General features: G+C 36.2%; 1 protein-coding gene across 2 annotated transcripts in view; it reads left to right on the forward strand.

Moving 5' to 3' along the window:
- Nucleotides 1–14,706, forward strand: part of TMEM135 (transmembrane protein 135) — a 158,596-nt gene that overhangs the window by 65,113 nt on the left and 78,777 nt on the right. For both annotated transcript variants that reach the window (XM_072926903.1, XM_030269009.4), the window contains exon 5: nucleotides 2,293–2,358. In XM_072926903.1, coding sequence (XP_072783004.1) covers nucleotides 2,293–2,358 — 66 coding nt within the window. The remainder of the gene's footprint in view (nucleotides 1–2,292; nucleotides 2,359–14,706) is intronic.

The following is a 14,706-nucleotide window of genomic DNA, read 5'->3' on the forward strand; positions in this document are numbered from 1 at the left end:
CAGCTGCTCCTCATAACACTTGTGTTCCAGACCCCTTTTCAGGGCTGCTACACTTGCTTGGACATGGTACAATTCTGTTTGTTTCTGCATTTGCAGGGCAGAAGGGAAAAAGATAGAAATTGAAGACAGTGTGGAAGCTTTCAAAAACCAGAAGTGTTACAGATAAATTTGCATTTTAAGACTGGCAAAATTTTACTAGCTGATTAATTTTATCGTTAGTCTTTGTGATGTTATAGCCCTGGGAAGGTGTTAAAATGCTCTGAATGTTTGCATCATGCTCTTCTACCTTGTAAGACATTGCCTTACTGAATCTCCACATGTTCACACTTAGATTGCTTTGTCAAAAGAATGCAGATCTGAAGTATTTACTGCCACCTCCTTCACCTTAATGCTTACACCAACAGTAAGCTTGGACTGATTACTGTTTAGAAAGATGAACTTCTTTAAGCCTCCTCTTGCATTTTGCATGCCAGTACCCCCAATAGCTTTCTCCAGCCTTGTAATTGCCAGTCAAAGGCTATAGATGGCCTCATCCCCACCATGCAGTTTGTGTGGGAAGCTGTGTTTGTAGGGCTAATCTTCACAGTAAAGGGTGGCCCATCGGAAGACATCAGAGATGTTGCATTTGCTATTGTCATTATTTTTCCTTGTTTCTGTATGGTTTTGACATCTGGCATTAATGAGGTGAGTACAGATGTACTAAGAGAGATCTTTTACTAGTAGATGTGAAAGGAAAGTCATACACACCAGTGGTTTTCAAAGAAACTAAGGCAATATGGTTGAAACATCCCTAAAAATGTTGGTGAAAGAAGCCAATTTTGTGAAATACAAAGGACTGTTTGAGATTCACTTCATTTCTCAGAGAAGAAAGATTTGAGAAGCAGAATCACAGTGGAGCACTGCTCTACATCCTTGGGGGCAGTAGGCATTACATCCCTTGTGGGTGTAAATGAAGTAATAGATTTTGGAGCCCAATGTTCTGGAGTGTACATGTTCATTTACAGGTGTGTGGGGAGAACATAAGGTAATTAAAATATCTTTTATTAAGTTATTTTCTGATGAAAATTATGTAGAAAAGAGTAAACCTCACTTAATCTGTCTCTTGGAAGACTGAGGAATTAATCTCAAGAGATGTCTTTGATATCACATTTATTGAGATATCTTTGATATCTTTGAGATATCTGAGATATTGAGATGTCTTAAAGTAGTGATGGTGGGAACCCAGCAAGTTGTGCAAGCATGGAAACACTGAGATGCTTTTTCTTAAATCACTGTTTAGAAAGATGATCAGCTACTGCAAACTACTTTTATTTATAAACTTTCTAAAGGTGGTTGTTGTTTTTTATTTTTTCACCCAAACAGCCTGCTAACTACTCCTTAACATAGATCCTTAAATGTCAGGGTAATTTTTAAATTAGAACCAGATATTGAAACCATGGTTTTTTTGCAGTTGAAGTTGAAACCAGCTTCACTATTTGCTATGGAAACAAGCTTTTAAAACAAGTCTGTTCATGTGTATGTTGTTGTGCCAATCCTTGAATTTATGTAATTTGTAGATTTTTTTCATGCCTTTTTCCAACCAGCTTTTAGAAATATAGGTGGTACAGAACCTATTATAGTCTGTATTAAGCCAGTAACCTATATCTGTATCAGAGGTATGTGCCAATTGTCTCACGGGATTAAAGAAAGGATGGGGCAACTAACACAGAAAGGTATTCAACCTAATTAAAGATAGGAGATTTCCCCAAATTTGTGTTTCCCGCCATTTACACATGATCATGTTGTGTTTTATAATCCCACCATTACTTAGAATTAAGAAGGGCCCAGGTGCTTTCAGGAAAAGCACTGCATCATGCTATTTCTTCATACTCATTTGTCAGTTTAAGTGTATATTATTAAACAACAATTTTGAAATTAAGTTTAATGAGTTATGAAATGCCATATAGTTTTTTTTTTTTTTCCAGTACTCCAACTGTGTTCCTTACAGCTTCTGGAGGACAGTTATCTGGGGCTGAGCATCTCTGACCTGCTCAAAGAGTCTTCTGGAAGAGCTGTGATGTTGCCTGAGGGATCATGTACTGTTACTTAGGCTGAGACCAAAATCCTTAATACATCTTACCTTGCCTAAACTGTGCATGTTGTTCTAAAGGAATTACTGGAGCAATTCAATTGTAAAATAGTTGCTAGAAGATAGCAGAAAATATAAAAAATGTTATAAAAGTTGAAACAAACTGTCATGAGCTGTGTTGTCTGTTTTTAATAACTAATTTGTCTGTGTGTTTGTTGATGCAGGCCACAGAAACATTGTTCCGAATGGCAGTAGCAAGAGGAGCTATCACACCTTTAAGACATGGAGAAGTAAGGCTAAATATATCTATTTTTTTGTTTCTTATTTATGTGTGACATAATGCTTTATTAATATAATGTTTTATAAATTCCTGGAAGTCATACTATCTTCAGGTAAGTGAAGAGAGCTTGACTATGTATAACTTGCATACTTACATTCCAGTGTTGTTGTAAAGGAGAGCAAGAACTTAAATACTGCCCAGTCAGAAATGAAGTATTTTTCAAAGAACACTTTCTTCTTGTCTTTGCTTCAATCATTACTTAGCTGTATGATAGAAGTGGCTCAAGAGAGCATTTCAGCTGCTTTGCCAAGGGCTGGGTTCCAGTTTTTCACTGAATTTTCTCTACTAAAGATGGTAAAATCTTGAGAAATTCACAGGAGGTCAGTATTTGTTACTGGATAGCTGTGGAGAGGTTACTTCATCCTTTGTTCCTTTTGAGAAATAGTAACTTAATTTAATATACAAAGTATTAATACATCGATTATTCCATAGAGGATAAATGTATTTGAATATTATGTTGCTCATACATGCTTCTCTTCATGTTGAACATTTTTTTTCCTTCTTTGTACAGTTTTTTATCTGGTAAACATGGTTTTGAATGTTGATGATTAAATATCTCCAATATGAGTTGGTGCCATTTATACTTAGGTTGAATTTAATTCAAAAAATAAAATACTACAGTCAGTCATGACACTGGAAATGAGGAATGATCTGGGCATTGCCACACCTGGATGCTGCAGTGTGTGGGGGTTTTCAGTGTAAGAAACCTCAGTGTTTTTTCATGGTAATATTATTTTGCTCAAATTCCTAATAAGTTTGTGAAGAGTTCTTATCAGTGTTCAATCTGGAATCTTGACCTACACTGAACCTGGAGTCCCAGCTGTGCTGTAAAATGTTCCTTATGCTGATTAGGTTGCCTTAATCTCTTTTAGTGACAAAATAATGTATCTACATCAGTGTCTGAAGATGTACCTGAGATATCATGTCTCGCCATTGTCTATAGTTTTAGCTTTTCTGAGTAGATGGATCCTCTATGAATTTTGTGTACTGCTGTTTTCTACAGAAGAACGTAATGCCATTTCAAGAAGTGTTAGTTACCTAATATGTGCATCCTTTCCAAATTACCTGATTAGGTTTTTTTTTTCCACTGAAGGGTACTTAATTTTATATGTTTTAATGACCAGGTTGCCCAAAAGGTTTATGTAGTTACCCAGTCAGTGGTGTGAATTAGGGAAAAAGAAAATTATTGGTTTTCCTAAAGTGTAACTAATTGTACTGTTTGCAATCCAAAATACTGGGATGACTACAGATGTAATGATGTCTGTTGTGAATGATATTAGTAATTTCTGAATCTGATTCATCTTCTGGTGAGCCAGTTTAGCTCACTGATAAGGTAGAAAAAATTTTACTTTTTCTTTAAGATATTCCTTCTGATTTTTTATCAGTTAAACCACCTCAAAGGCTAGAGACAACCAGAGGAGAAGCAGGAACATAAGTGGGGAGAGGATACAACCGTGGTTAGCAAGAAAGGAAGTGCAAGAAAGTCAACTTCATGTTGGTGTATGGTGTCCTGGGATACTTTTTCTAAGGTATTCCTGGGGCCTCAGTGGAAATGCAGTTAAGGCTAAGCTAGATAACTTATAAATAAAACGTGTAATAATGGTCCAAAATTTGCTTTTTGTATAAGGAGGCAGCAGGAGAAACAAGAAAATACCTTTTTTCTCTCTTGTATTTTTATAGGTCTTTATGCAAGAGAAAATGTTTTCACTCAGGGGAGATCTTTTCATTAAATTCCATTGTGTAATTATAATTTACTTAGTCTGAAAATGAGAAATTACATTATTCAAACGAAGCTAATTTTTCCAGAAGAAACATATAATTATCAAATCATACTAAAATATTTTTTGCTCTTCCAAGAAATTGCTGGATATTTTCACACACGACTAGAAAGGGACCCAGCAAAAAAAGTTGAATATGAACTAAGGTTGATTGTATTCTGTTTGAGAACTGTGAATTTGGCAGTGAAAATCAAAAGAGAGAAACTTTTTAAATGGAAATTTCAAAATACGGAGGCAGCAGTCCAAATGTGCAAAAGTGCTGTCCAACTTTAACATCAGAACTTAAAAATGTAACACCATCTAAAATTTGAGAGAGGATAAAACTGTTCACAGCTAGAAAGCAAAAGTCATACCTGTTTGTTTTAAATTAATAAAAAAAATAAGACATTATTCTGTCTGTACCACTGAACAGATTAATGTGCAAACATTTCTTCTACAGGCAAAACAGGATGCGTGAAAAGCTGTCCATTAAGATCCAGTTGTCATCACCAGGTGGATTTATAAGTTATAATGTTTAATGTCCACTGGCAGTCCCTTTTATTTCTCCTTTCAACATTTCCTCATTCATTTGGCCTTATCAGGTCTTTATGCGTATAGAATTTTTATGTTTTTCATTTATTTTCCTTGAAGAAATTGAAAAATGAGGATGTGTTAGGTTTGGTCTTTCTGCTTTTGCATGTGGTTTATAAAATCACTGTTAAGAGATTAGATAATTATGCTGCCAAAGCTAATTATCAAATTTGGGCACATAGTCCCAAAAATTATTTAACTGTGGAATATTAATCATAGAGGTTCCTGAAGCATCTTCTCAGCAGTTCTCTTGCTCCTGGGTGGGTTTAAGTGTAGTTGCATCCGTTGGAGGGAATTAAACCCAGAAGCGTAATTCATTCTCAGGTTTCAATATGTTGTTGTCTATGTTAATTAGTTATTCCTGTTGGTCATTTTGTTGTGGGGGTGAAGCATGAGGTAGAGACTTATTCTTTTGTTACCACTTCTAGCTGATTCCTAAATGATCCAGAAATTGTGGGAGCAGATGTGATCACACCAAATTCCATAGCTCTGCTGTCCAGGAATCTTAATATGCATTTCATTAATGACACATGGCTGAGGTGGTTGGCACAGCTGAGGGCTGTGCATTTGGGGAGCCTGGACTGGCACCACCTAGAGAGCCTCTCCAGCTGTTCCTTCTGCTTCTGGTCTTCATGCAGGGGGCTCAGATCTTCTGTCATCTGTTCCTCACAGTGTCTAGTCTCTGCCAGGCAGTCCTGCTGTTTCTGTGGTACTGGCTGATGGGATTGAGGAAACAAGAGCAACAACAGCCTGCCTGCTGAAATGAGTGATGAGGAATACAAGGAGGCTCCTGCTTCAGAGATGACTTTTTGTGCTTTCCAGTTCTGCATCCCTGGAGCCTCTTCTGCTGCGTGCTGAGCCCCCAAGGGGGAGCTATAAGGAGGAGTAAGGGTTGGCAGCAATGGGCTACAAGGAGTCACTGAGTGCATGGTAGCAGGATGGAATACATTTGGCACCAGCTAATATCAATCCGATGACGATACACAGAGAGAGAGAACTTCCAAGATTTTACTGGAAATGACCAATTTTATTCAGGTTGTACCAGTGAGATACCAGAACGTGGGATATGGATATCCTGTGGAGATACTGAACAGGAAGGAGAGATCTGGTTAGGACAATGAGCTCACAGGTCATCGATGGTCTCAGGCCCTGTAGATGAGGGAAATGGATCCACACAGAGAAGGAGCAGAGGGATAAACTGAGAGGGTGGAACACTTAAATGTAAAAAATGCATCAAATACATAGGCTGACATAGCCAACAGATCTAATGGTAGAGTTCTGATTCCCAGAAAACCACATCTGATGCCAGCCATGCATGATCTCTTTGGCTGTTAGCATAAAAATGTAAGTTTTTCTAGCCTAAAATGGCTTACTGTCTTGCAGTGTATTAAATGTAACTGTATGCATTGCTATGGCAGTACCTGTGCTTGAAAGTGGACTTTGTTGTAAGAAAATAAGCTTTGTTTTTGTTTAAAGCTATTTTTAAGCGATTTCACTACTCTGTGTGTTTTCTGTAAGTTCAGTAATGTGAAATGCAAAGTTTTATGAATTTAAGCCAAATAGCTGTAAAAAGTAATTTCTGTGGATTTGTGTTCATAGTTAATGCCAGTGATGTGTTTGTGATGCCACACTTAGCTAAAAGTTGAAAAAGGGGATCAGTAAGGATCTTTAAAATGTGATTTCTTTAATATTTTTACAAGTGAATACATAACAGTGGGAACAGCAATATGAGATGCTCCTTCATGCAGCCCTGATTTTCGTTCAGATGTACTGAAAGAACCTTGGAAAGGAGGGTACATAGTTGAAGTGACATTACTGCCAGCTCAGATCTTCCTTGCCCTCTTTCTTCCCAGTCTACTGTGCCATAGCAGAGTGCAGTGTAGACTCCTGGAAGCTCACCTGTGGAATTAAAGTCATGTAGACACGAACCTTTTATATTATTAACAGAAACTGTTGACTTTTTTCATGAGGAGGGACTTCTAAATTTTACTTGCCAATGGAGTGATTCAAAAGAGATATTATGACACCTGTCATCATATTTAGTTGTGTAATGTGAAGATGACATAGAACTAACTATTCATTAAATGATAATCTTGTTTCCATATAATGAGGTTCTAGGATTGCTAGTCTCTTGAATCTTATCCTCTGGGTTTTGCCTGTCCGTATTAAGGGTTGCTGGCACACAGAAGACATGTGTGTTTTTAAAATTTAATATGTTGCAAAACAGTGTAAATTTAATTTAACCAAATCTTATTTCTAAATGTTGTATAAGATCCAAAATGCCAGTAGATTTCCATATTAATTTCTCATATAAAATTACCCCCTTATATTTGAAAGGTATTTGCAAACCTAAAAGAGTTTGGTTGCAGGCAGGTTTGAATGCCTGTTCATCTAAAGGGAGGTGCCTTCTGTCTGTCCTAAGAAAATAACCTTTAATTTTTAACTTTTTCAAAAGAAATATATTTTTTAAAAATTAAAAAGGTATCCTATAAGAGTGTTCTGAACCACCGATTAATAGCTCAAATTATTGGCATACGTAGTTACAGCTTTCTCATTAGTGAAATCTATTTTGGAAGTAGTATGGAGCCTGTCTTTTATAACTTCTTGTAAAGAAGAAGCAATGGATAGAACTGTTTTATAGTCCTTTGGATTAAGGTTTTGGTTTGGGGCATATGTGTCAGAAGTATTTTAAAATAGTACTGGGATCTGGAAAATTCTTCTGGCAGGTCACAATGGGTAACAGTTCAAAGGTAATTTAATTGCCAAAGACTGGCATACCTTATCTGTGTTATCTGGAAGTAAGTCAAAAGTAAATAATTCTTCTGATTAAATGCAGTGAAAACTAAAGCTTGATTAGAGAGGGGGAGAGAGAGGGGTTGAGAATGCCATTGAACCCTGAGGAGGGAAACCAGCCGATTTCCTTTGTACAATGTCCCAGTGCTGTTTTCGCCATGTGTTTAGTTGTCTGAAGGTGTTGTTTGTCTAGCTTGCCCTGGGTGATCCATTTTAAGTGGTCTATGGGTTTTTAATTAATTTTTAGTCATGAAGAGGAAGGAAAATTTGTTTTAAAACTATAGTTGAATATGAAGAACTTTTCTGCTCTTTTAATATGCTATTTGATTAAAGATAGTCTGTTTCTTACTAAAAATTATCTCAAGCCTTGATAGAGTATTGGCTTGCTCTAAAAAATTTTAAAGTGTTGTGATGGAGTTAATTTGTTAGGGAATGTGAAAAATTAATGCACTGTAGAAATCGTGTCTGGTGTAAATTTAAGGTAGAAATATCTGTAAGTAAGAAAGTGGCTACATATTTCAGAATACGGAGAGGTACCACTGAAGAAAGGTAACACACAAGTTTGGAAACCTGGAGAACTTGAATTTCAAAACAGAAGTGAAATAATATCTAGGTAACTCATGCTTTGTAGTTTTCTTTTAAGTGTATGGAAAATGTAGTCTGTCTGTTTTTTGTGGAGTGGAACAATATAATTTAGTGCTTGAAGCATTTAGCATATCATGCTGGGCATTTTTATTGCAATTTTCTTTAGTTCAAGCTCATGGTCTGTATTTGTCTTAAGACTAATCTTAACTTCCCTTAACAAAGTGAAACACAAGGCTAAAAAGTAAATTAAATTATGCCCAGAAGTATTTGCCAGGTATGTTTCTCCAAGAAAGTATTGGCAGGGTGTAAAGTAAGGAGGGAATGACCTGTTTTAAAGACTTCTCTTTTTTTTCCTTCCTTAGTACTTAGCCTATGTATTTCAGATTTCTTATTCTTTTGCATCAGCAAAGCAGCTAGTGCATGGTAAAAGTAGACAATAAAAAATTATAGCAACAAAGCTAAATGTAAGGAAATGTATTTAGCTCCCAATCTAGTTTTTTTTAGTCTTCTATGTCATGGCCTTGGAATGAAGCTGTCATTTTGCTTTATACTTAAAACCTGTCCCCAGAATTGCCCCCTGCAACTCCATTGTTCTGCAAGAGAAAAGCTCATGTGCAGGGAGATTTTTACTCCTGTCCATGAAGAAAGGCAGAGTAGGTGCTACTGGAGCTTGGTGCTTGAATAATGCTTCTTTCTCTCTTTGGTGGTGTCAGTATTGTGTTGTATGTTAATTCATTCATAGAGTTGAAGAAATAGGCAACTGTAAGAAGATACTTAACCTGATAAAGCTAAGAATTTGTTCACATTCCTTTAGTAACACTCAACATTTAAGAATGCTGAGTGTTACTAAAGCATACATGTAACTAATCCTTAGTTTTTGTGCCAGTTGTTGGAAAAATTTGCCAATGTCTGAATGTGCACCATTTTCACTAACACTTTGCAGTGTAAATATACACATGTCGACTAAATCACTGCTGTATTTACAGTCACAGAATATAGAATGGTTTGGGTTGGAAGGGACCTTGAGGAACATCTAATTCCATCTCCCCCCCATCATGGGCAGGGACACCTTCCACTAGACCAGGTTGCTCAAAGCCGTATCCAGCCTGGCCTTGAACAGTTCCAGAGATGGATCATCCACAGCTTCTTTGAGCAACCTTTGTCTCACCAACCTCACAGTAAAGAATTTATTTCTACAACTTATCCAAATGTTTGAAGACATTTCCCCTTTATCCTATCACTACAGTGCCTGTGAAGAAACTCCTCTTGGCTTCTCTATAGGCCTTCAGATGCTGGATGGTTGCTATGAGGTGTGAGTGCAACCTTTGCTTCTCCAGGCTGAACAGTCACTTTGAAGGACAAGTGTCTTAATTTTAGTGTAAATGTTACTTAAATTCAGTGATTTTTCAGCTAATTAAATGTAATATTCCTTTTGGAAAACAGTATTCTCATTCAATTTATGATTCTTGTCCATGTGTTAGACTTACTAAAGTACTGTTGAACACAAACAAGGAATAATAGTCATATTTGGTGACTTCTAATTGTCCTGTATGTTAACAGATTGCATAAATCAAAATGCAGCTTGAAATTCTTTCCTTGGGTTTCTGAAGAAAAGATGAGTTTGCCTATAGTTAGTGAGAAAGCTTTTCCTATTCCATCCAACCTAAACAATCGTGTTGTGATTCTGTGTGCTACTCTATATTTAAAGACCTAAATTTTCAAACATTTTTCTGTAGGTATAAAACTAGAACAATCCTACTTTTATTGGGCATATACTTGATTAATATTATATAAAAGTGAAAATTTACATACATTTCTCTTAAGCTGTAGAAAAAATGAAATGACAGTACCTAGGGTAAGCAGTTCCTGCTTATAAAGGCTAAGGGTTTTATTGTTCTTTCCCAAATGTGAAGATACGGGAAAATACTGTTGATGGGGAGGTTGACTACTAGTATTGGGAACTGATACCAAAACTAGGGTGTAGTATTTCTGGTGTGACATTATTTGATGGCAGGGGGAAGGACTCTGGAACATTTCCATCACGTGTCAAGTTGTGATCCTTACTGGGTGAGTACAGCTGGCTTTTATGGACACTGTAAGACTGGTACTATACTCCAGTGATCTGCAATTATTTAAAACCTAAAAATCTTAGGTGTTCTTCCTTCTTTTAAAAAACTTCTATGCATTTGCCCTGTGAGACCATCCCTGTACCTAAATAACAGCACGAGAAAAGGAGAACAGTCTAGCCTGAGATATTTAGGTACCTTTATGAATGTTAAAGAAGTTAATGTTATGGGCAAGATCAAATGCTGTTGCTCACTGCTCAGGAATGGGTACTCAAGAATCAGGAATAGTAGATGCTAATGGAAATTAACATTGCTGAAGTTCTGTAGTAACAGTCTGCCCTGGTTCATTGTAATAACATATTGTAATATTTTTACAATATTTAATCACTTAGAAAGGATTATATGGTCTTTCTTGACTGATATCTCAGTGAAAGGTGATTGTGATAGGTGAAGATCTGGTCTGCCAGAAGCAGGAATGATGGGGTGCCTGAACTGCTCTAACACTTCTCCCACTCTGAACCATGAAACCAATCTGTTCCTGGCAGCTACAATTTTATGGAAACTAATTCTGTGTTGATGGAATTAGGTGAAAAATATGTGGTTCTGATTAGCAAAGAGTCTGTAAAGTTTCTTGGTCATGGAGAACATTCCTCTGGCTGTGTGCATGTGTTCAGATGTGTGTGACTACACATATTATTTGTTACATATTTATCTTCCTATATTAAAAATGATGGGCAGTTTTGTATTTCAAATATACTGATTTTAAAATGTTTGTATTATAATTGTTAAATAGATGTTTACTATGGTAGAAAGAATATTCAGTTTTATTGTGCCTAAGTTTTAGAAACTCAAAATTTTAAACCAAACAACCCTCAAAATAATATTTAGCAAGCTATGTAGCAAAAACTCAAATATGAACCTTTTTTGAAGTACCACTGTTTTCTGTAGGAAATATGTATTATGCAAGTGACTGCTTGGATAAAATAATGACCTTTCATTTATAAGTATCCTGCAGAGCTGCAAAAAGTGAACTGGTATCTGCAGTCTGCCTAATGGACTGCTCACCACATCACTGCATGCAATTAAGCATAAGTGATTTTTCTGCTCAAGACAGCCTCAAGACTGATTTAGCAATGAAACTTAATTACTTCTAGCCCTTAGAGAAAATGGCCCAACAAGGCTGAGGTTGTTGGCAGGGCAGTGTGGGAAAGCTATCGCTGCAGCTCCCTTCCCCACTTCTCATTTTCTGTTTGCAGTACTTAAAAGTGCAGTTAACCTTCAGTTAAACAAATATTCCCACAAAACTGGTGCATTTTTATTTCTTCCTTTGTTACAAGGCTAAAGAAAAAGATGATGAAATATTGCAGTGTTTTAAAAGCAAGCATTCTGTTCAAACCCACTGCTTCAGACCATAGGTGAAGTTATTCTGTGCTAATGGAAATGAAAACTGAAGCATTAGTTCTCAAATACTTAAATGTTAGTTAACCATTCTGGCCTGAGAAATCTCAAACTAAAAGCTAAACCTAAATGCATTTGTGCTTCTTTACAATTCAATATGTTATAGATAAATTGTTCCTTTATTTTGTACTTAGGTTACAGGAAAAAATGCTGAAGGAAATGAACATTACCAAAAAAATGAATCATATTAATGAACTACTTTATACTGAAAATTGCTTCATTTGAGTTTTTAGGAATGTGTTATTTTTCAAGGAAACAGGAACTTTAATTCTGTGACTCCAAGGAATACAAGGAATACATCTGGAATAACAATTCAGAGGGACATATGGCATCAATTGGCTTGTATTTTCCTATATGGGGGTTCTGATTGAAGTAAGAGGGACAAGTGCTCATTAATTATGTGGGATTAAAAATGCAAATACTTTGCTGTTTTGGATTTATGTGCCCTATTAAAGAACTGTGAGCATGGAAAAGATGGGGAAGCTGAGCAAAGACAATTTATTTTTCTGTTAGTCGGCTGTGGCAATAGCTTGCTTTACTTCTGTAGTATATTTTTCACCTTAACAGCTTTGACTCCCTTACTCTTATCTCTTTATATAGAGAAATTTCTCTTTCACCTCTAAGATTGTAATTTACAAAAATACATAATATTGCAGTTGTAATTTGTTTGATAAATTTCCACCTAAGTAATGGCCCGGGTCTTTTTCCTCTTAACAGCTATGGACGTGTTTATCAATGGAAATATTCATGGTAACAAAACAAACACATGCCTAAATATTTGTGAGAGTGTGCAGCATAAGACACTAATTCCCAAGGGCATGTTTAGCACATGCTCTAGTACTTTACTCAGTGGGGAGTGAATTTAAGAGTGTGTATAGGTCCCCTTGACTTCAACAGTATTTAACCAAACAAGTGACTTAAGCTTTCTGCTAGGCAGGAAATAATAATTTAAGCATGTACTTGAAGGGCTTTTTTTTTTTTTTTTTTTTTAATCTTAGGTCAGAGCACTGAAAGATTTATTTGGAATCAGCACTCTTTTAGCCTTATATTTAGAATCTCTGGATTAGTTACCAATCTTGTCTTATATTTATGTTACTGTGTTTTATATATATATATCTGTGTGTGTGTGTGTATATACGCACCATGTTTAATTTGAGCTGCTCAGGCTGACATTTTCTCTGGTAGTGAGGATGGTGCTTCCCATCTGCACTATGCAATGTCTGTTTACCTCCTTTCATGAAGGAGGCACAAGGTCTTTCACAAAATCCATCATGTAACAAAGCAGTGAGAGAAGGACCAGAAACCTGAGTTACAGTTGCACCAGCAATGTGTATGAGGAACTTCATGAACTCAGTAAGGGACACTTGCCTTGGACAGTTAACTTCCTGAATAAACGTGTGAGGAGGCTAGGAAAAGGTTTAGTATTGACATCTCCTTAAGAGGCGTGGCATAGGTAAGTGGCTGACTGGGAGTCTTACAAGTACATGTGAAAAGGAAGCTTTTGCTCTCTTCATTTTATGGGCAAGATGCCACACCTTATTTTTCGATAGGTCATGCAGTAGATGTACTTAATTCCTATCATAAACTAAGTGATAGGGTTACCTGGAGTGAAAGATGGTCTTGAAAACCCACATGGCCTCCTGCAGTTTTAAGTTCTGGTGGAGATGGGTCCCAGTGACTTGGCTGCCTCTGTTCTTTTCACCATCCAGTGATATAAGGTGATGCTCAGGCTTGCCTAGAAACTTCATGCTGAAAATTTAAGACTAATAATTTTGGTGGGCTATAAGATAAATCATACTCTTTGTCTACCTCTTAAATTTTACTAATGTTTGTAAGCTAAGCGTCACTCCTTATTTGAAGAAAATCTTTTATTGGGTTAGCAGTAACAGCCTTGCTGCCTCCTTTTGTTCATTGCTGAAGTGTTTATAGCAAAGGGAGAGATGCATTATATTCTTTACAAAGCTCCTTTCTGGCAGGTGCCTTTACTCCCTTGCATGTTGGATTTTAAATCTCTGTTACTTGTTTGTAAGAAGAGTTCAGCACTTATGTACAATTTATTTCTCTGAATTTGCTCTGAGCTGTCATTTTGCGGTCTGTGCAGGATGGAACTGAACAGAGGCAGATGTGGAAAAATTTCTTTTCAGTAAGATTATTTTGTACGCAATGTACTCCTCTCTGTGGTGTTCAGTAAAGCTCATTGGACTTTGTGTAAATTCAGGACAAAAATGTAGACAAATAAATTTCCCTATGTCATCTGCATGTCCTTGAACTCAGTTTCACTTAGAAATGACTGTGTAAAGAGACCATGAGTGGGTACAATTTTCCAGTCGTAAGGAAAGTGCTTGGAATTCCTGACATTTAGAAGTGTTCACATATGTTTGATAAAAATGTGAATTTTTTTTATTTTTTTTTTTTAAAGGCTCTTTTAAGTTGCTGAAACTCAGAACTTTTATGTAATCAGATCTGACCCTGGAGTTGTTTATCAGACTTAAAAGAAAGTGCCCTTCAGTTCATTTCAATGATAGTGATGATGTTTAAAGCAAAGATTGACTAATACCTCTTTCTATGTTCTTAATAGCCACCAAAGATCCTCAAGTTCATTGTCTTGTTTCATCTTAAATAATAGAGAACCATTTAAAAGTAACAGCTGGTGACCAGTGTGGTCTGGTAAAGATGGTGGGTATCAAGAAATAATTCCTGAACATGCTTATTTTCCAAAGCATGTTCTTCCAGCAGGGAACTGTACTCGTGAAATTTGCTTAGATGAGTATTTTTTCGTACTCTCAATATAAATTGAGTTTCAGTTCCAGTGTATGCAGTTTCTACAAATAACATTTGGCATTGAGATGCACAAAATATTTTGATTATTTTAATATGCCAAAAATATGGGAAATACTGTTCTAGGTAGTAGAATTTCATATACAAAGAACAGACATAAAGATACTTGATTCTATTGACTAATAAATATTTTGATGTATATTAAAATATCAGTACATTATTTTAAAGCTAATTTAGTGCTGCTCAACGATGGACATGGTGACAAATAGC

The sequence above is a fragment of the Taeniopygia guttata genome, chromosome 1 (genome assembly GCF_048771995.1).
Source record: "Taeniopygia guttata chromosome 1, bTaeGut7.mat, whole genome shotgun sequence".
Classification (NCBI taxonomy): domain Eukaryota; kingdom Metazoa; phylum Chordata; class Aves; order Passeriformes; family Estrildidae; genus Taeniopygia; species Taeniopygia guttata.